General features: G+C 42.6%; 1 protein-coding gene across 1 annotated transcript in view; it reads right to left on the bottom strand.

Moving 5' to 3' along the window:
* Window positions 1-23,220, bottom strand: part of IQCK (IQ motif containing K) — a 113,112-nt gene that overhangs the window by 80,803 nt on the left and 9,089 nt on the right. Inside the window, exons 3-6 of the mRNA XM_029947604.1 lie at window positions 23,037-23,166; window positions 21,958-22,055; window positions 958-1,010; window positions 744-821 (exon numbers count right to left, since the gene is read on the bottom strand). Coding sequence (XP_029803464.1) covers window positions 744-821; window positions 958-1,010; window positions 21,958-22,055; window positions 23,037-23,166 — 359 coding nt within the window. The remainder of the gene's footprint in view (window positions 1-743; window positions 822-957; window positions 1,011-21,957; window positions 22,056-23,036; window positions 23,167-23,220) is intronic.

The raw sequence follows: 23,220 nt of genomic DNA, 5'->3' as shown, positions 1-23,220 counted from the left end.
ACATAGTTAACCAATTTTAAGAGCTCTGGAAGGACTATAGACTAAACTGATTACTTTTGTGAAGAGGGAAGAACTCAGATAGGAATGCTTGTCAAAGAGAATTTTAAATTTATTTGTCATGTTCTAATATTTTAAATATAGAATTGATCCATGTAACTAAAAATTAATATTTATAAAAGTTTAGTCCTATTTCTTGAGACATAATAACCTTGAGAGGGGGCATGGAGGGAGGAATGGAGAAAGACTGAGGAAAGAGAATGGAGAGATGAATGAGTTAGGATAAGAATTTTTTAAGTTTTCAGGCACCTGGGTGGCTCAGTAGGTTAAGCAGCCAACTTTGGCTCAGGTCATGATATCACGGTTCATGGGTTCAAGTCCCACATCGGGCTCTGTGCTGACAGCTCAGAGCCTGAAGCCTGCTGCAGACTCTGGGTCTCCCTCTCTCTCTGCCCCTCCCCCATGCATGCTCTGTTTTTAGCTCAATAATAAATTTAAAAAACATTAAAAATTAAAAAAAAATTTTTTTTAAGTTTTCTACTGTATTTCTGAAGTGCTTCTAGAATAATCATCACATGGATGGGATGTTCTTAGCCTGGACTGAAAATAGCTAGAGACAAGAGCCACAAATATAACTGACCTGGAGGCCTGGATGGATTACATGAGTTAGATGGATTGGAGAAAACCAGCATTAACACAATCTTAAAATAGGAATAAATTATCTGAGGCCTTGTGTTGGTACTTACTGATCCTTCAGCCACTGCTCCACAAATGGAATGGAGAAGAATTCTGTGAAAGGCTCCCCTATCCTCTTTGGATTTTGACTGGTGATGATGCCATATGTTTGAGTGACAAGAAAACAATAAGCAAAAATTCAAGTCAATTGTTGCTATTCTGCTTGCAAATGAACACTACTAAATCCTTAGGGTCACTGAATATTCAAACACATGCAAAACTTACTTGTATAACCACTCGGTCAGAAAATCACAGGCAATGAATTTGGTTCTTTTTCTCTAAAGAGAGAAGAGAGAAGAGAGAATTAAATTATACTCTTTGTCCACATGTCTGAGTAGGATAAAGGAAGAGAGGTTAGTTGATTTTGTGTTAGATGAAATATGCATGAGTGCTTTATGAAGTTTAAAAGTACATCAACAAACAGTAACTTGGGGTGATATAAGGAATTCTGAAGACATTTCTCTAGTCATCTTTGGCTTTTTTGTTTTTAATTTTTTTAATGTTTATTTAATTTTGAAAGAGAGACAGAGTGCAAACAGGGGAGGGGCAGAGACTGAGGGAGACACAGAATCTGAAGCAGGCTCCAGGTTCTGAACTGTCAGCACAGAGCCTGACGTGGCACTCGAATCCACGAACTGTGAGATCATGCCTGAGCCAAAATCAGACACTTTACCGACCTAGCCACCCAGCTGCCCTTCTCCAGTCATCTTTGGAGAAGCACATATCTGACAGCAGGGACTAGTAAAAGACAGTGCACATAGTAGGAGACTTACTACATGCTTTTGGAATTGTCACAGAAGGATTTTATTGCAATCTGGACCTTGATTCTGAGTAAGTGTACTTACTGCTTTCTGTCAGTCCACTTAGCACTATCGTGTGGACAGAGGGAAGAGTCACAATAGCACTATTCAGTCTGGGTACCATCTTACAATGTGGAAGCCAAGCATGCAGGTGCCGTTGGCAGTGTGGCTAACCCTGTCACTCGTCCACCAAAGCCACTCTCTATTCCATCCTTACTAACAGAAACCGGATTGACAATCAGCCCACATGTGAAAAAAAAACCAATGGTATTTTTCAGCCTCCCATGTAGCAAGGGAGGGACAGTCATGACATGGTTCTGCCCTGTGAGATAGAAATGAACACATCCTGGGGCGCCTGGGTGGCTCAGTTGGTTGAGCGTCCGGCTTCAGCTCATGTCATGATCTCACGGTTCGTGGGTTCAAGCCCTGCATCGGGCTCTGTGCTGACAGCTCAAAGCCTGGAGCCTGCTCAGATTCTGTGTCTCCCTCTCTCTCTCTCTCTCTGACCCTCCCCTGCTCGCGCTATCTCCCTCTCTCTTGAAAAAAAAAAAAAAAGAAATGAACATGTCCTACAGATTTCTGAAAAAGTTCTGCTTTCTTAATTTCTGCAGCCCCTTCTTCCTTGAAGTTTCCTCCTACTTCTTTTGGTCAGGAACACAAAGGTGTGGCTGGAAGTGGAGCAGCACCTTTCAACCATGAGGCCAAAAGCCACAGGCTAAGGATGGTGGATCAGGCGGTCAGAAGGAGCCTGGGCCATTGAGGACTTCCTTAAGCCTCTCTACCAGCTTGGGCCTGAACTACTCTGAACATCTTGAGATGTAAGGGGAACTAAATGCTATTTGGTTTATTACCATTGTTCTTGACTTTTCCTTCCATGCCAGTGAATGCAGTCCCTAAGAGACAGACAGATAGCCAGTGAACAGCTAGGGAAAGAACGTCGTAGGTGCTGGGGGAGAAGGCGTGGTAAGAAGGCAACTGGGTTGAACAGCAGACACCTGTCTTCTGGACGTCCTGAAAGTCTCTTGTAACCAAAACAGAGCCAGTCAGCTACGTTAGGAGAACTGCTATGGAAACTGGGAGGCAGAGGGTTGGTGCCTCTCTTTTTAACATAACAGAAGCTGAGACCCAAGTAAGTCTAAGGTGTTGGTCGCAATGTGAAAAGCTCCTTCCCAGGAATGAAGGCAATACAGAGTCTGCTGGAAATTCTCTCCTTTCCCCTCAGGCGAACACTTCTCCCACCCTGTTCTGTGCCTCAGGAGGCTGATTTTATGGTTCACTTGAGCCAGACTCCCAGCAGCTGGGGGTTCCGGCCAGTGGGAAGTATCAGCAGGAGATCCGAGACTGGGAGGAAGGAAGACAGGGAGGGTGTAGTGGATTGAACTGTGTGTCCTCCTAGACCCAAATTCATATGGTGAAGTCCTAACTCCCAATACTTCAGAATGTGACTGTATTGTGAAATAGGATCACTACAAATGTAATTAGTTGAGTCCAGCCACTCCTGAAGGACACAGGAGTTAAAAAAAAAAAAAAAGGATTAATTTGGGGTAATATTAGCTAGGAAGAAGGGAAATGCTACTGGCTAGACCATCAATGGCAGATTTCTAGCAACATTGTACTAGACTCTGGATCCTGCTTTACCCAAACCCCAAATCCCCTGGCCCTCTTAGGTACATGAGCCAATATATTCTTTTCTTTTTTTTATGCTTATTTATTTTTTCAGTGGGGGGCGGGGAGACAGACAGACAGACAGACAGACCATAAGTGGAGGAGGGGCAGAGAGCTTGGGAGACAGAGAATCCAAAGCAGGCTCCAGGCATGGAGCTGTCAGCACAGAGCCTGACACAGGCTCGAACTCACAGACCCTGAGATCATAACCTGAGCCAAAGTCAGATGCTTAACCAACTGAGCCACCAAGGCACTCCTATTCTTTGTTTGATTAAGCCAGTTTGCATTGGGTTGTTTATTGCTTACAACAGAAAGAGTTTTAACTCCTATTTCTTTCTTCTCCCAACAGTTAACCCCTACTTGTCCTTCCAGATGCCTCCAGGAAGACTTTCTGACCATTCTCACCCTCCTCAGCTTACTGGAGGCTCCCCAGCCCCAATCCCCAGCTCCTCACTTGCCACTCTGTCATAGCTCCTCAGACATAACCGTAATATAACCACTTGCCCACATGTCTGTCTCCCCCACTGAACTATAAACATCCTGAGGACAGAGCACAGCCTCTTTTCTTTATATTCTTAGTGCTTAATTGAGTGCCTTGCATGGTGTAGGTAATCAACAGGTGATGAGTAAATGAATGAATGAATTCACTATTCAACTCTCAAACATCAAAGCAAGACAGAGCTTATTTACAAGACTTCTAACATCTTTTTGAAAAGTTTATTTACTTATTTTGAGAGCACATGCAAATGGGAGAGGGACAGAGAGAAAGGGAGAAAAAGAGAATCCCAAGCAGGCCCCTCACTGTGAGTGCAGAGTCTGATGTGGGGCTTGATCTCACAAATGGAGAGATCATGACCTGAGCTGAAGTCAGACGCTTAAACTACTGAGCCACCCAGGCACCCTAAGAATTCTGACTTTTAAAACTAGGGGTTGCTAATATAATTCTGGATAGTTTCTCTTCATTATCTTCTCATAATATTTTATCACAAAAAATTTCCTTTCCCCGCCTTCACTTCAAAATAACCAACTCAGCTTTATAATCTTAGATAAGGTTGGAAAAAAAACTGTTGCAAAATTGATTCCCACCAAAAAGGAAAGTGCTGCTTAAGATTTTTTACTGAAAGCTTTATTATAGCTGTTAGTCCATAAAATAGAACAGTGCCCGAGTTGCTAGAGATTGTTTGCAGGCTTTTACCTCCTTGCTGATAGCCTTTTATTAAAAAATTGAACTACTGCTGGCCAGGGTAATAAAATTAAATGTACTGGAGCATGTAACGCGGCTTTCTAAGTGTGCCTTGCAAGAGTAGGGTTGCCGTCAAAAAGCCATCTTTAACCCAACTAAGAAAATACTTGTACAACAATGCAAATATGTATCTAGCATGAATTGCTGTATAATAATTTAAACAATTCAGTGATTGTAAGATGGCAGTGTCTCTCTTTTTCCCGTCCTACAAAAGATTCATTGTTCCCTTGGCATTTACCGCAGTGTTTGGTGATAAAGATTCCTTCTACCAAGGGAATGCAGCTTGACTTACTCTATTAAATAGACTTTTAAAATAGCCCAATGGTCTGATGTATGAAGGTCATGCAGACAGATTTAATCACTTTTGATGCAAAGAAATAAAATGGAAGAAATTGTGTTTTCCTTCTGTTCTGGGCAAGTGTGGACGTGCCGTGCATACTCAGACACATGGAACAGGGGGGATATTGTTCAGCTGTTGTTTAGTTTAAAAATTATCTGCCGGGGAGCTGAAAGAGAGAAGGGAGAGCAAATGAAAAGTTGTGGTGAGTGAAGAGATAAGAGAGGAAGTAATAGAGAGAAAAATTAAAGAGTGAGATTAAGAAAGTGTGGGCACTCAGGGTTTACGTAACGTGGACAAACACACCGAGTTCATGATTGTTAAAGGGTGAGTATGTGTAAGTTGCAGGAAGCGGAGGAAACAGGATGACCTCAAACAAGGTTAAAGAGCAATTTTTATAAATCCAGAATTAAAAGGAAAAAGACTAGATATCAAAGGATAAGACATCATCATGTCCTCATGAGTCTGCAACTTACTTTAAAATGCATCCAAAAACAAGGTAGATGGATAGACTGGTGGGCTGCTGGATTGGTGGACAGATAAGCAGCCAAGCAAATAAAGCAAAAATAAACCTAGGTGGTAAATATGTGGACGTTCTCTCTGAAATTCTCCCTTGCTCTATATGCTGGAAAGTTTTTGTAATTAAATTCGGGAGTGGAGACCATCATTATAAAAGACTGAAACCCCAAAGAGAGAAAAGGCAGATGTTGGAGCTCAGCCCAGACAGTATTTTGTCCTGATGTTCATGTTGGGGACACATACAAGAGGCAGACTAGAGGTGCAGAGACTGGAAAGAGAAACTACTTGCACTGCAAAGTCACTGAATCTGCATCAGGTAATGAATGTCATTCCATCCCAGAAAGGTCAAAAGCACATGCTGTGAGGTTAGTGCACTGAAGTGTGGCTGCTATGGCATTGTGTTTGTTGAGACTCTTCAGATTTGTGACGCTTAGAAATCTGTTCAGGTTACCTTGGTTACTGGGTAATTTTTACAAATCAGTTTAGGATAGATTTTGCTGCAGCAAACAACCCCTGAATCTGAGAAGCTTTCATCATCAATGGTTCACTTCTTACTCATGTTACATGAACATCTCAATCAGCTATCGCTCCCTGCTCCACACTGTCTTTACTCTGGGATTCAGGCTGACGAGCTTCTGTCTAAAATATTGCTAGTTATCACGGTGAGTGAAGAGGATATGGTGAACCCTGCTTTGACTCTTAGTGTGTTTGGAAATGCCATATGTCACATTCACACTTTGCTTTGACCAAAGCAATCACATGGTAAAGCCTCCCTTAGGGAGAGGCCACAAATATTTTTGAACATGAATATATTCCAGCACACGGCGTTAGTGAAAAGGCAGAAGGAGTGGCAAGAAAATGGAAATTCCTCTGACTGGGGGCAGGTCTCGGGGAGAAGTGGACCAGTGTCCGTGGCTGTTCAGGGCACAGGTCTGGAAAACCACAGGAACCTCGTCTACCTGTAGCTTTGTGCCTCAACAATTCTGGTTCTCAATCTATGTAGGACTCAGCCTTTTGGTATCACTACTCCCCAGAAGCAGGAATCTTATTGGATTGGTAAGACCCTACTCAGGATGGGCCGTCCCTGTGGTGCAGAGCAATTGTGTCAGATCGTTTCATAGCCACTTGGCATCCTCGAGAGGCTGCCCATAGGGTGTGACCCTTATTCTTGGCTCAATCACTTGTAGCCAGGGTAATAGGGACATGGACAAAGCAGGGACAGAGGACAGAAGTTAAGGCTGTGAGTATGGCATGCACTTAGAATGTCATAGCCTCCTTTCCCACAAAGCTATTCTCTACAATAAACTTGCAGATAAATGCCCGGCACCGTCCGCCACAAGACATGACAAAAGTGATAACTGATGTTAGAAATGAGCACACACTTGGACTAGAGCCAGATGCTAAAATACTTATCACAGCAAACTTCAAACGGAAGTTACATTTCCCCCCACTGCATTAGAATTTCATTAAAGAAAAATAATACTTCTCAAAATAACTTAAAAATAAGCACTCATAACACAAAGTATAGACCAAGACTTTCAGCATGGGCCATGTGCTCATTTCTAAAAGTGTTCTGAAGTAAAAGGAGTAATGCTAAAATAATTCTACCACACCTTTCCTGTGACAATCTATTTTTTCCACTCATTAGAAAAGTTTTTCAAACAAAAGCTAATGGTATTTCTAATTCTCTTATTGGTCAAGGTCAGGAAACAAAGTTTATTCCTTCACTGACCAGAGTCCTTATACTTTTTAAAAGATATTTGGGTATTTTATTTAAAAAATAAAAATCTACAATAAGTGACTATAAGATGGAACAGGACTCTAAGAAGAAATAGATTTGTTTTACTGAATTATTCATAGTAGCAAATTTTAGTGTCATGAGATCATCAAATGACTTATCAGGAGTTAGAAATAGTTTCCTGATACTAACTTTTGTTTACAATACTCTTCATTGTAATGGAATTTGATGAGCAACCAAAGCAAAAGGGAAATTTTTATGCCACGTGGGAAAGGATAGGAAAAGAGGCAGCAAGTCTTATCACCTCTATCCAGACCCTGCATTTAATCCATATTTAAAGCTGAGATAAGATTTATTTTCAGGCATCATTTTAGTCATGCAAAAAAGTCCTCATTTCTTTCCAAATTATGTACAGTGCACTGTTCCGGTTTGGCCCCGTTCAGTAACATTTACTGAGGACCTACTATGTACCAAGCCTGTGTTAAACATGAGAGATAAAGAAATGAGTAAGCTATGGCCGAACTGTGGTTACTAATTCAACATCTAGCAGCCAACTGGCCAGAGGTTGCTTGATGAGTACGGAGTATTAACCCCATTTCCAGCTCCAGGGGTGCATCTCCATCAGGCAGTCCAGATAACCCCACCCCACCTGCCACCTAGACCTAGACCTGGTCCACATTTATCTTGGCCCAAGAGACTCACTGAATGAAGAATGGGTGCATAATCAATTTCAGACTGATAAGGTATGAGCGGAGATGTGCTAGGGCTTCTGAGAAATCATTTCTTTTTCTTTTCTTTTTTTAAAAATGTTTATTTTGAGAGAGAGAGAGAGAGAGCAAGGGGGGAAGGGGCAGAGAGAGAGAGGGAGACACAGAAACTGAAGCAGGCTCCAAGCTCTGAGCCATCAGCCCAGAGCCCAACCCGGAGCTGGAACTCGTGAGCTGTGAGATCATGACCTGAGCAGAAGTCAAACACTCAACTGACTTAGGCACCCAGGTGCCCCGACTTTTGCTTTTCTTAATGAGCTTGACCATTCTCTCCTGGTTGTTGGAGTTGGCAGGGGCAGAGCCTACGCCAGGGCAGTATTTGTTTTGCCACTCTGAGGGAAGCCAACCTGAGGATAAAACCAACCTTGCAAGAGGCCAACCAGAGAGACAGAAGAGAACCAAGTCCTCATTTGTATCACTGAGTTCTGATCAAATCCATCCTGAAATCTTCCTTTTCTACCTTAGATCGTTCTAGTTTCCTGAACCAAAGAATCCCCTTCATTATCTAAGCCAGTTCCCTGCTATTTGCAGCATAATGAGTCCTAGCCAAGATAGCTGCCCAGTGTCCCTTCTGCCTTCTTTTGGTAACGGCCCCTTGAGTTCCTTTTGGGGATCAGCTCTTCCTCAATTCTAAAGCTATGTGCACTGGGTTAGGGATCCTTCCCGTTGCCCAGCAGCCCACTGCCTACTAAATTCCCCGAGTTCTAAGGATTTATTCCAAAGCAGGTCACTGACCTGAGTCAGTTCAATTAGAAACTCAGGAAGAGACTTTCTCTTTCTCAGGTATGCTTGCGTACAAGAGACATAGGCTAGAGTCACAAGGTGACCTTTGAGGGTGGAGCCAAGACAGAGGAAACTGAATTAAGAGATGGAGAAGGAACCCCGTCATGAAGACATCATCTGGGCCACCAGATCAAGCTGTGGAAGATCTCCCCCTGGGAGAGGACATAAACAAACAAAACAATCTTTTTCACTGAGGTCAGTTTGAACGGGGTTTTTCGGTCACATGAGAGACTGCCCCCAGAGTTAACTAGCAGATACGAGATTGGTGAGTTCTACGTACTCTAACACATCCAGCTGAAATAAACCCTTTTGGGTTCACCCTACCTTTTACTGCTGACAATATAAACTTTTTGTCAAAAATTGCTTATAGCAAAAATTACTGACTTATTAACCAAAATATTTTCAGAGCTGCACTGGAATTTCCAGGTGAAGCTTACAACACAGCCACCAAGCCAGCTCCATTCAGTCTGTCCGTCCAATTACGTTCTCATTAATTTCTCATCTCTATTGTTCCAATTAAGCTAATCCAAAGGCATGGCTAGATGTCAGCAGATCACCAAGAACATGGAGCCAAGTATAAGGACTCATTTTTATGATGATATTTATGTGTCTCAAACTTAATTTGCTACTGGAATACAACCCATTTCATGACAGAATAGGAATGGTATTATGGACTTTTAATCAACCTTCAGTTTAAGTAAGACAAATGCTGAAGTTCTATCTTAACAATTGCATAGTTGATTTCCTTTTCCCTCTTCCAAAGCACATGTACTCTGGGCTGCCCAGGGGTCCCAGGGAAGGCTGCTATAACTATAAATAGAAGATCAGGAAGGTCAATGTCAACAAAGATTCAGCAAGGAACAGGCAGTCTTCATGAAAATTCGACCCCCATTAAAAGGCCTGTCTTAGTATCAAAATTATTTGCAACCTAACTTCACAATCATGCCTCCAAGAGATCAAGGGGTCTGAAGCATTCCCTTCAAGGCCTGCCCTCTACTCAGAGAAGATGGAAAAATCAGTCAGGGCCTGTGCAAGAGGAAGCTTCTGGCAGAGGCTCTGATTATTAAGCTTCTCTTGGTCCATCTCATTATCCCTGCCTGAAACTGGGTTTAATCTTTTCTTCACTTACAACCTGGACATATGTCTCCTTCCTACATTTTCTCACTTGGTGCCAGTGGCCTCTCTTCCTGAATCCCTCAAGCACAATCCTGAATGACAATGGATACCCTACTGAACACTCACCCTGTGCTAAGAGCCACACACACAACATCTTAATCAGGGTACTGTGGTTATCACCCTCCCTGTTTAACAGACAAGAAAACTGAAACCCTTAGAGTTTTAGAGTTTAAGGAAATGTCCCAGATGCCCAGAGCTAGCAAAAGTTGGAAGAGGAAGGGCACGTGGGTGGCTCAGTTGGTTAAGGGTCCAACTTTGGCTCAGGTTATGATTTCACAGTTTGTGAGTTTGAGTCCTGCGTCAGGCTTTGTGCTGACAGCTCAGAGCCTAGAGCCTGCTTTGGCCTCTCTCTCTGCCCCTCCTGGCTTACCCTCTGTCTTTCTCTCTCTCTCAAAAAAATAAACATTAAAGAAAAAATTTTTTTAAGTTGGAGGAGGGATTCAAGCTCATCTGCTCAACTCCAGCATCCTCACCTTCCCTTTCCTCACTATATTCTGTCAGAGCCCTCCACACGTCTAACCTCCCAGCAGTCCTTAACTCCCCCACATGGCCAATCTCAATCCACTGCTTCCTTACATACTGCCTTCATTCTTAGTGTTCCATTCTGGACCTAAGGAACATTTTTTCCGATTCAATTTTGGTCTTATTTTACTGCTACTTTTCACTGTAGCTGTGCCAGTCACTGAGCTGAACTCTTTGAATGCATCATCTTATTTAAACTCTCTTGCTATGAATACTATTATATATATTATTACTGTTAATTATTTCCATTTCATGGAGGAGGATGCTGAGGCTTAGAAGATTAAAATACAAGGTTCTAGCACTAGCAAAGTCCAAAGTCACATATCTAGAGAAAGGTAGACCTGGGCCCTAAATTCAGGTGAGCATAGCTCCAAGTTCTACATTTAACCATTAAGCTTCCCTTACCCTGCCTCCCACAGAACAGCAACAGCTACTACAAAAATCGGGGTGGTTCTAGGATTTCAGAACAGGGGTTGACAAACTTTCTTAAAGGGCCAGGTATAAATATTATGCTTGTGTTATAACTATTCGACTTGGCTATAGTGAAAGAGTGCAAAAGTGCACTTTTAGTGCAAAAGTGTCCAATAAATTTCAGTTACAAAAAGAGGCAGCCAGCTCTCTAGGCCATAATTTGCAGACCTCTGCTTTAGAACATTATCAATCACTGATAGATGATCTTTCATGCAGAAGCATGGAAAAATTCATAGTACTTGATTTCTGACACAGAAATTTGATTTCAAGAAAGCTTGGTTTCACCCATTTCCTGGACAACCCTTTTATTATTCTAAGGGATTAACATTTTAAACATCTTTTGGCTCTGGAATTAGTGTATGACTTGGGTTTTCTTGTTCCTAAAAAGTAGCTGGAGAAATGTAGTTCTCTAAAGAATCAAGAGGGCCAATAACTTATTTTAAAGGTAGGTTCTTTTAAAAAAGAATCAATTGAACCTTATTTTCATTTTTTAAGTGGCCTCCAATCCTTCAGACATTAATTCTCAAGAGAATTTTGGGATACTTGCAGTCTTCCTTTATTTTTGGTCACTACGGTTGTGATTCTAGCAGTTTCTTCAGCATTGGAAGGCTCTTAATAGTGCATTCTCAGGTTCTGAGCTCACCATATTACTTGTAAGAGTTATGTTTGTATTTTTGCACATACTTATTACTTTATAAAGGAGCTAGTATTTTTAGAATGATGAGGAAAGTCCATCCTTGGCCATCTGTAATACCAGAAATTAGTAACAAGGATCCCACCTTCCATTTATTTGAGCAACAAATGGTCACTAAGCAGGGACCATGGGGAGTAACAACATTCCTTTTACAGACTTGCTATTTTCTAGGCATCATGTTAATCACACTAACAACAGTTAACATGCACTGAATGTTTTCTCTGTTCCAGGCAATTTTTGAAATTTTACTGAACTCATTTTATCCTCTTGACAACTACATATTATTCGGTTACTGTTTTTATTATTCCTAGTTTACAGATTAGGAAAGAGGGGCACAGAAAAGTTAAATACCTTGCCCAAAGTCACTTACTAGTAGATGGTTAGAGTCAGAATTTGAACTCAGTTGGATTTCACACATTACCTCACTTAACCCTGTTCATAATCCCACGAGTGGTTTACAAAGGAGGAGAGGAGGGAGTTGCAGACAAGTCACTTCCCTGAAGCCACCTGGCTAGAGCCAGAAGTCAAACCGGCCACCTGCTACCAAATCTATACTATTTCTAATACAGTATATGAGGTGAATTGAAAAAAGGGCCACCATTCTTCACCCCTCCCTGCATCCACAGCTTTTACAATGTAGCTCTTCTGATCAAGAGGTGGAATCTATTCTCTTACTTTCTGGATCCGAGCTGGTCTTGTGACTTGCTCTGGCCAACATAATGCTGTGAAAGTAGCCATGTGGCAGTTCCAAACCTTATCAGGCTCAAGAGGCCTTTGGGAACTTCTACTTGAACTCTCGCACCCCTGTGCAGCTATCATGTGAACAATCCAGGGTTAATCTGATGGAAGCTGAGAGATCAAGTTGAAAAGAGATGATGCATCCCAGTTAAGGCCATCCTAGACCGGCCAGTACCCAGCCTGCCCACAGACACATGAATGGCCCTAGCCAAGGCCAGAAGAACCTCCAGCTGAGCCTAGCCCAATTGCTGTCTTGTAGGAGACTGAACAAAATAAACTGTTGCCTTATGCCACTAACTTTTGAGGTAGTGTGTTATGTAGCAAAAAGTCAACAGATGCTTTATATAATAAGAGAAACACAATTCAAGGCCAAATGGTAATGCTCTCCCTGTTTAGCAGATAGTCAACACTGCTGTAACAGCCCTCCTGGCATAGAGCCATGCCCCTGAAAGCACGAGGACAAAGCTTCAGAGCAGAAAAGGAAAATCCTGTCACAAAGCCACTGCCCTTTATTTTGTAAAACAACCACCGGGTGACTCTCAGGTCAGAGCCTGTTGACTTTCTTTTTAAAGCCTTGTCTTTTGAGGATAACTTTGGTTTTTAGAAACAAAAGCAACTCCTAGCCAAGCTTGGGGATGAAGTGATCAATGCTTCTATTGTTAAAAAGAAGAAAGAAAAGAAGTATGGTTATAAAGTTATGATTTTCTTTCATGGTTTACAAACTGGATAGGATAGCAATTCTGAGAGCCTCAAAGGGAAGTATTTTTAGCACTAACAACCTTATTGGCATACAGCAGTCCCCCCTTATCCACAGAGGATAGGTCCCAAGACCCCAGTGGATACCTGAAACTGCCACAAGTACCAAACCCTGCGTGTGGCATGTTTTCCCTGTATATACAAACCTATGATAAATTTAAGTTATAAAGTAGGCACAGCAAGACAACAACAATTTCAACAATGTTTTTTTTTTAGGTTTATTTATTTCAAGAGAGACAGAGAGAGCAAGCTGGGGAGGGCCAGGAAGAAAGAAGGAGAGAGAGAATCCCAAGCAGGCTCTGCGCTGTCAGCACAGAGCCTGATGTGGGGCTCAAACTCACGAACCATGAGATCTGACCAATAGTCAGATGCTTAACTAACTGAGCCACCCAGGTATCCCATGGGTAATTCCTGAGCCTCTGTTTCCTTGTCCACAAAATGAGGACAATAAACCCACCCATTCAGAGGGTTACTGTGATGACTAAGTAAGATCACAATGTGAAATAATGCCTGGCATATCGAAAGTACTTTATAAATGGTTGCCATCAATCACGATTGATTAATCACTTAGAAGGTAGTGATAGATGATTAAGAAATAGCCCTTAACTTGGAGCCATATTTCATATTTAGGTACTAACTTCTGAAATGTGAAATTGGGATCTGCTATCTGGACCCACTTAAATGCTGTGATATTCAATCAAATGTAATAAGGTCAAGTAAAAACCCAGTTTCCTTTACTGAAAATCTACCCAAGCAATAAAGATGAAGTACTGATACATGTGCAACATAGATGAACCTCATAAACACTGTAATAAATGAAATAAGCCAGATGCAAAAGACCATACTATGTGATTCTAGTTATATGAAACGTTCAGGAAAGGTAAATTTGTGGAGTTAAAAAGTAGATTAGCTATTGCCTGGGGGTAGGGGTGGAAATGAAGAGTGACCAGAAATAGTCACTAGAGATTTGCGGGTAGGGGGGTTATGGAAATGTTCTAAAATTAGATTGTGGTGATGGCTACACAACTCTGTAAATTTGGTCCAGTTAAAATGAGTGGATTTTTAGAAGTCCTTTTTTTAGGGGCACCTGTGTGGCTCATTTGGTTGAGAGTCTGATTCTTAGTTTTGGCTCAGGTCATGATTTTGAGGTTGTGGGATTGAGCCCTGCATCAGGCTCTGTGCTGTCAGCATGGAGCCTGCTTGGGATTCGCTCTTTCCCTCTCTTTCTGCTCCTCTCCCCTACTTGCACTAGATCTCTCAAAATAAATACATAAACTTAAAAAATTTACTTGTAATTACATGAGCCTAGAACCTAACTCAATTTTACATATGAACATATGTGGGGTCTTTTTTCATGGTTTTAATATACATTGATTTTTCCAGGAGAGCAACTACTGTGTATACTGAGGGAAAACTGTACTTTGTTCTAATCAGAACCTAAGAGTTTCTCACCATTTCAGAAAAATCCCAACACCATGGGCAATATGACTTACAGTATCTGAATGATTGATACATCATGTGTGATTCAATCAGCCTTCTGTAGCTATCCTATTCTTGGTGATTCTATGTATATGTATAAGCAAGTGACTACTCATATCTTCTACCTGAGCTTTAAAATACTTAAAAATATTACTTATGTTGTAAATGGTTTACATTTTCTTTCTCTTTTATGCTATAGTCTACTACACTATAAACAGCCACTATATATATATATGTATATGCATATATATATATATATATATAAACATTTGAAATTATTGCACAGATAGATGCAGTAGATTACTATGCCAATGCACACCTAATTAATCATGCATGCTAGGTCCATGCCCCTTTGCAATGTGACTTTGCTAATTCTTCTAGGGAGCGTCTATTTCTCACCTACTTAGGGGTTGCTATGTGAGTTGCTGGCTTTGTGAATTGCTTTGACCAAGACAATGTGGTAGAAGGGACGTTGTTGGAGTTCCAGAGCCCCAGCCTCACACTTCTGCCTTTGCCCTATTGGAACACTGCCCTGAAACCACCAGGTTGTAAAGGAGCAGGCCTGGCCTGCTGGAGGAGAACTGAAGTCCTAGCCAACACCAGCACTGAGGCCCAAGCCACGAGCCTCACACCAGCTTGCTGGGACCTCCCAGCCCTGCCCAGTCACCTGCTGAAAGGAGTCACATGAGTGAAGCGAGGTGAGACCAAAAGAAGAACAGCCAGCCCGCAGAAATATTAAATCATTGTTTTAAAACGTGAAGTTTTCAGGTGGTTTATTATACAACGCCACACACAGCAGGGGCACCCAGTCGGTTAAGCATCTGACTCTTGATTTTGACTCAGGTCATGATCTCATGGTTTGTGAGTTTGAGCCCTGCATCAGGCTCTGCAATGAGAGTGCAAAGCCTGCTTGGAATTCTCTCTCTTCTTCTCTCTGCCCCTCCCCAGCTGACACGTACTCTCACTCTCTCTCTCTTTCTCACAAAATTAGCTAAGCATTTCCTTTCAAGATATGAAAAGGGCTCTTTATAATGTGACAAGGGGGCATTGGGCCCAACAGCACAGAGAACCACTGTGCTGATGGGTTCCCACAGCTCCTAAAATAAAACCCACACTCTTTACTGGCCCACATATGTGGCCGCTTACAGTGGCCATCTTACCCCCATCTCATTATCGTGCTCTGCTCCCACCATACTGGCCTCCTTTTTGTCCCTGGAGTAGGTGACTGAATTTGGCAGTACTGGGTCAGTAAGAAAGCTTCAGAAGAGTTGTACTGGAGGGAAAGATGGCGTGAGGCCATTTACTCAGTGTGTCAGTAAAAATGGAAAAGAAAGAAAATCACCTAGATGGGGGGGAGCAAAGTCAAACATAAGGGTTTGAGAATGTTATTTATTTATAACATTTTTTATAATTGCAATAGTGATTAAAACTTATTTTCAATTTTTCAAATATTATTGAAATACTAGAACATAATATAAGAGAGCAAAGGACTCCAAATTTGCATCTCTCCCCAGCCTATGTGTGATTTTTCACTTACCGGCGGACAGGTTTAGACATTCATTTACCCGTGGCTTGGTCTATGTGCCACGCATGTCCGCAAACACATGGGAGATACCTGCACACTACCTACCGTCAATTCACAGATACAATTCCACCAACTATCTGTACAAAGTAATCCTTTCCCAGTCTTTCTCTTTCACAGAGTATGTTTCACACAGTATAAGACACTGCTAGCACCCAGCTATTTTCACAGCAACACTAAAGGGTCCCTAGACCTTCTTACTAGATGGTCATGTTAGTGTCCCACAGGTGTCACCTACATCTTCTCTATAACCTTTTTACACATAGTTGAAAACAACTATCTGGGAAAAGAGTAAATAAATCTATTCCACTTGCTAAGTTCATCTTAGGACATGCACAGCGTCTTTATCTAATCCTAAGGCTGAGATAATTATTGCAAATCATTCACTTCAGGTTTAGTCTCCCAATTGAACCTCTAAAAAGTCAGGACTAGAGAAATGAAACTTAATTTTATTCGGAGTATTTAAAGATTAAAATATGAGGGCATCCGGTGGCTCAGTTGTTTGGGGCATCCAACTCTTGATTTCGGCTCAGGCCGTGATCTCATAGTTCATGGGACTGAGTTCCATGTCGGGCTCTACACTGACAGCATGGAGCCTGCTTTGGATTCTCTTTCTCCCTCTCTCTCTCTCTCTCTCTCTCTCTCTCTGTCTCTCCCCTGCTTTTGTGTGTGCGCATTCTCTCTCCCTTTCTCAAAATAAATAAATAAACATTAAAAAAACTCAAAAGATTAAAATATCTAATGATGAACAAACTGTTTGATTAGGATCTTTATGAAATTCGCCAGAGTTCAATTCATAATATTTTAAATGACACATATAAAGGAATTGAATTATTAATTGATCAAAATCAAAATCATCAAAGTTACACAGCTTGTGTGGGGCAGAGTCATCCTGGAAGCAAATTCTGCCTGATTCTGGAGGCTGGGTTCTGAAGCACTGGATGATGTACCATAGACTTCCTCATTTGTGTGTGTGTGTGTGTGTGTGTGTGTGTGTTTACTTGGCCAAATGCTCTATGGCATAGTAATTAGGTGCTGCTGATGGCTGTCTCTTTCTCTCTCACTGCTTTATCCCCTCCAGTTTTCCTTGGAGCGTCACAGTATTCATGGGGCCAATCGAATACAGGATCCTGCCCCACGAGGTCTGCATAAGGGCCTGATCTGGGTGACTGACTGCCCCAGATCTGCCTCATCTCTCACTTCTCTTCTCCACAGCTTCCAGACCCATCTCTCGTATCAGAATCTGGCCTGTGCTTTTGGCAAGCCATTGGACTGACCACCAGCGTTGTCTGGTGGTCAAACTCCTACACTTAAGAAGCAGATTGCTTGGCTTGAATCTTGGCTCTACTGCTTACTAGTTGTTCCCTTGAGCTTGTTGGTTAACCTCAGTGCTGCATAGTCCTCATCTGCAAGATGGTAATAAGGGCACACACAATGGGGCACCTGGCTGGCTCAGTTGGTTGAGCATCCAACTTCAGCTCAGGTCATGATCTCCCAGTCTGTGAGTTCAAGGCCTGCATCGGGCTCTGTGCTGACAGCTCAGAGCTTAGAGCCTGCTTTGGATTCTATGTCTCCCTCTCTCTCTGACCCTGCCCTGCTCACACTCTGTCTGTCTCTCAAACATAAATAAACATAAAAAAAAAAAAAAGAGCACCCACACTGGAGAGCTGATGGGAAGATGAAACTTTCTGCAGATAAAATGCTTAGAACAAGGTCTGGCACAAAAGATTAAAATATCTAATGATGAACAAACTGTTACTGGCACAAAGTAAAGGTCTTTTGTTTTTTTTTTGTTTTTTTTTTAATGTTTTATTTATTTTTGATACAGAGAGAGACAGAGCATGAGATGGAGAGGGGCAGAGGGAGAGGGAGACACAGGATCTGAAACAGGCTCCAGGCTCTGAGCGTATCAGCACAGAGCCGGACGCGGGGCTCAAACCCACGAACGTGAGATCATGACCTGAGCTGAAGACCTTTACCAAAGTAAAGGTCTTAAAGTGCTAGAAACTACTAATCTTTGATTCCAGCTTTTTGTTCATCTCCCTGGCTCTTCATCAGCTAGGAGGCCACTTCAGTTTCAGAAGAGCGGCTCCTTATTCAGCTCTAGCTCTAGGGGCAGCCTCCCACAGTCTACCTTCCTCCAGAGGCAGTAAAGTCAGGCAGTACGGGTACAGTCAGTAAATTACCTCTTGCATTTAATAGCTAAGGCAAACTGACAAGTGCTCCCATAACTTAACTGCTTTCTTAAAAGTTGCCCCTCACTTTTGAGGAACCATATTAATTCATTCATCCAACAAATAGTGAGTGCCTACCATGTCCTGGGCACTGCTGGAGCTACATCATAGAGAACAAAACGGAAAATAATGAAAGTAGGGGAACATAACTATAAGTCACCATTTTAAGGGCAAAATACAAATCAGCAATTACTTCTTGAGCGACCTACTATGAACTCTGTTTCAAGATATAATTTGAACGGCCCAAATAAACAATGAATCACGCTGCTGTTTAAGAGTCATTTCGAAGCAAGTTCAGTGGTGGGTGACAGATAAGAATGCTCCAGTTATATAATTTTGGCTGGAGGCTCGTGATCATTCACTTTAAACATCTATTCCCACTGACAGGATGTGAGGGACAGCTGAACTGAGAGAGACGTAAATCTGTTGTGCAGATCCGGGTAAGAGGAACTCCACGAGGTTCGGACAAATGCGGATGCAATTTTCTTTTTTTTTTTTAACAAGCAATTTCTTTTTTTTTCTTAATTTTTTTAATGTTTTTATTTATTTTTGATACAGAGAGAGAGAGAGAGAGAGAAAGAGAGCATGAGAGGGGGAGGGGCAGAGAGAGAAGGAGACACAGAACTGGAAGCAGGCTCCAGGCTCTGAGCTAGCTGTCAGCACAGAGCCCGACACGGGGCTCGAACCCACGAACGTGAGATCTGACCTGAGCCGAAGTCGGAGGCTTAACCGACTGAGCCACCCAGACGCCCCAGCGGATGCAATTTTCAAGCCTTCAGAAATAACCCACCAAAGGCTACATGACCAGGGGGTAAAAAAGGAGGGAGTCAGATTTAATTAAGAAATCCTACATCAGGAAATGAAAGAAGTTAATGGCAATTCACCCGTCTTGTATACCTGTAGTACTCAAATTACTTGAGTTTCTGGGCAGAGCCTGAGGGCCAACAGGGTAGGACGCTAACCTTTCTTGGTGTCAGTGAACTTCATTAAATACTACCCCTCATCCTCCTGGGTATCTCTTGAAGAGGTAAGGAAACCGAGGCTCACAGATCCTCTAGGTTTCCCATTGCAAGGAAGCAGCTGAGCAGGATTTTGGACCCCGGTGTGTCTGGCTGCCTTTTAAGTTTATCAGTTTTTGCAAGCTAATAGCTTTAAGGACTCACATTTTCTACATTCCCCGATCTCGTTCATTACTACATTTAAACTTTAATGCTCCATTCGAGCACCCTGCAGCATTTAATGTTTAGACTAGTTCCACTTAGTCCCCGCGGCAGCTCATCTGCAGCACGTCAAAGATGAAATATGAGTTGGCACGAGGATGCCTCATTAATCTCTAATACAAACAGAAACTTCTCTGATTCTTTAAAAGCATTTTATCATTGCCTAGAGGCTGGAGCCTGTTTCTAGCCCCCTCATTACAAAATTATTTATAGGCAAACATTAGATATAGAACCCTCAATGTAAAATCTTAATTACTGCCCTTTTAGCTGATTTTTCGTGCTCTGAAGGGGTGTAAATTAGAAGAATAACAGCCGAAGACATTAGAATGAAGTCTGCACGATTCAAAAGAGCTGTGCTAACGTCTAGATGTGCATTCACAGCACCTAGATCCCCTCTTGTTTTTTTTCCACGTCCATTCTTATTTCAGAGACTCAAATAAGAACAGATACAAAGGGTAGGGGGAAAAAGGAACTCCAGCTACTGAAGGCTTTACTGCTCGCTTGTGGTTTTCTTGAGGACAAGGCTGTATCTGGTCGTCTCTGGGTCCCTCCCTGGGCTCTTGCCCCATAATCAGCACACAGTAGGGCTTAATAAATATTTGTTGAACAGAACCTAATTTGGGTGACTTAATCTGTGTGCAGATATTCCTTACACCTAGCAAACAAACGTTATTCCACCGTGCTCATTTCACCGTTTAATCACTGTGTTCTACCCATTGTTCAATCTAACAAAAGGCACAGCACACTTAATACGCTTCGGCCAACAGCAAGATTAAAAAGAAAGATCCCTGAAATGGACTTGTGAGACGGTGTGGTCTCTCTGATTTAGCAGCAGGACCTGAAGCCAGAGAGACAAAGCCACCTGACAGTGGCAGGGTCAGGCCAGGGCTCTGCTCTCTGGCACCGGGCCTTACTACCTTTCCACCTGGCTGCACCTTGCACCTGTTAACGCCACACTGAGGAGGAGGTCAGGTATGAGGAGGGGACAAAAATTAAGTCCTCAGAAGCCAAACAAGCAAATGAACAAATGTAGGAAGTGGAAGCAGTTCAGATTTTATAACCTATGGCAAGTAACAATTTGGTCTTCAGAAAACAGGTTGGGATTAAAAAATCAGTGTTTCTTGAAGCTATTTAGAGGACAGCCTCCAGCTCCCAGTGTTTGGGAGGGACAGAATCAGGATTCGCAGGGGTATGGGTGTCTCCTCAGTATGTAAAAGCACACTCCAAGCAGTATCCACTTCTCAGAAAGGCTCTGTGCTGAAGGGCAACCACGCAGCTGAAACCATTAACTATGAAAATGCTCTCAGGACCCTGGGATGCGTCAAACTGACTGGGGTTTGCACTGTAGTTCCTGCCAATCTTTTAAGTATCATTTTGAATCATTTAACCTGGATTTGAATCCCAACTCTGCCATTTTTCCTTGATCACCATTCTAAATGTCTTTGTTCTTCTGTTTCCTCATCTACAAAATGCAGACGATGCTAACAGAAGAACTCTCACAAGGCTGTGGCTAGGGATGCAGGAAATCATGGATGGCAAAGCACTTAGCAAAGCACTTGGTCAATATTAAATATTGTGGCTATTTTATTCTCTTTATGTGGGTCATCCAAAATTCTAGTCTTCATAGATATCATGTTTTCACTTGTATGTGGAACAGGAGAAACTTAACAGAGGACCATAGAGGAGGGGAAGGGGAAAAAATAGTTAAGGAGAGGGAAGGAGGCAAACCACAAGAGACTCTTAAATACTGAGAACAAACTGAGGGTTGATGGGGGTCGGGGGAAGGGAAGGGGGTGACGGTCATGGAGGAGGGCACTTGTTGGGATGAGCACTGGGTGTTATATAGAAACCAACTTGACAATAAACTATAAACAAAAACAAAAAACAAAATTCTAGCCTTCAAAACTGTGCAGGGAACAGCCCCGCCCATAAGTATCCTGTCAGCTGTAGAAAAGAGGGAGCCTCTGAAAGGGGGCTTATAGGGGGGCGTGCAGGATCGGAACTCCACTCACACACATAACTGGCTGAGTGTGACAATGGCTACTGCTTACGGAGCGCTCACTGCATGCCAAGCCTCTCCTGAAGCAAGATGCACGCGCGGCGCTGTACACAAAGCAGAGCAGCGCGAAGCCAGAGGTGGGAAGACCAATCCAGAGTCAGATAAATTTTAAGGAGAGCTTTAATCTGCACACAAACACAGTCAATGGGAGTGAAAGACCCGATAAACCTGGGAGATGCCAATTACCCGGGAGAAAGGTGGGCAGGGAGGCCAAGAAGGCGGAAAAGCCCTCCGGAGCTAAGTGGCCAGGCAGATGGCAGTGCATGTGTGTGCACAACTAGAGGTCATGGCTGGAGTGGAGTGAGGGACCAAAACAGCTTTCCCTCTCAAAGGGATTGTTTTGAGAACCACTTGATGGTCCTGAGATAATGAATGAGGTACCATCTGATAAAAATAAATTACTGAGCGCTCAGAAATAAAGAAACCCCACAAAGCAACTGACCTCAAAACAGTTTTCTTTCTTTGCTTGTTGAAGCAGGCTAGCCATTCCGGGAAGCAAAACTGGAAAGATGAATGTTTCCAAATATACCTTGGGGGAACCTAAAAAAAACAAACAAAAAAAATCCCACTGAAAAATCCCAAATGGCCCAAATGTATCTGGGAGAAACATTTGCTTCTGAACCAAAAAAAGATACCGTCCATGAAATAACATGACCTTAAATGTTACATTTTACTCCAGACTGCTGAGTTGGGCTGGATTCTTGAAGAAACTTAAAATATCTTTCTGAGCCTCTGTAGGCTGGCAAGGACGGTGATGGGGGCTTGCACAGGGCCAGGGCCACGGGCCCCCCAAGGCGGCCAGTGTGGCTGGAGGGAAAGCAAGGGAGTATGGTAGCAATGAGGCCAGAGAGCGACAGAGTGGGGGTACGATGTCTAGGGCTTATGGGCACAGTAATGGTGGTGGTGTTTGTCGGCCCGAAGCACACTGGCAGAGAGAACAGATCAGAGCAGTAGGAGAGGCTTGGCGTCAGGGAGGGCCAGAGGAACTGGGTCTAGGGAGATACAGAAAAGTCTGGATCTCTGGCTCCAACCCACAATGCAGGGCAGCACGATATTTTCTTCCACTTTTTATATTTTCCTCTCGTTGATTTTAATGTAGAATCAAAGTATGCTTGCTGTTATTGTCTTTATGTCAACCTTAAAGATAAAACAGTGAGATAAAGGATACTTCCTTTGAAAATAAAAATTAGGGGTGCCTGGATGGCTCATTCAGGTAAGTGTCTGACTTCAGCTGAGATCACGATCTCGTGGTTTGTGAGTTCGAGTTCTGCGTTGGGCTCTCTGCTGTCAGCATAGAGCCTGCTTCAGATCTTCTGTCCCTCTTTTGCTCTCTACCCCTCCCCCACCCATACTAACTCTTTCTCTCAAAGTTAAATAAACATTAAAAAAAATTAAACCAAGAACATATTCTTTCATATTTATGTGGTCTCCTTGGGGTCTGTCCACCTCATCCCTGTCCTGTGGTTTTGCAAGGTTACAAGCCCCAAATTACAAAACACAACATTTCACTTCCTTACTTACATGTTTTTGGATGGACTGTTTCCAATTTAAGTTCAGGACAGGGTATATGTGAGTCTGTGGTCAGATGAGGAGCTGAGTAAAGGTGCTCTGTATTGAAGCCATGGAAAACCATTTCCTCCAATGGGGAAACCTGATAGGGGAGATGTTGGGGAAGGAATCAATTCATATACATAGTTTAAATAAC

The sequence above is a fragment of the Suricata suricatta genome, chromosome 8 (assembly GCF_006229205.1).
Source record: "Suricata suricatta isolate VVHF042 chromosome 8, meerkat_22Aug2017_6uvM2_HiC, whole genome shotgun sequence".
NCBI lineage: Eukaryota > Metazoa > Chordata > Mammalia > Carnivora > Herpestidae > Suricata > Suricata suricatta.
The sequence above is the reverse complement of the archived record's forward strand: the minus strand, read 5'-3'. Positions and strand labels throughout refer to the sequence as shown.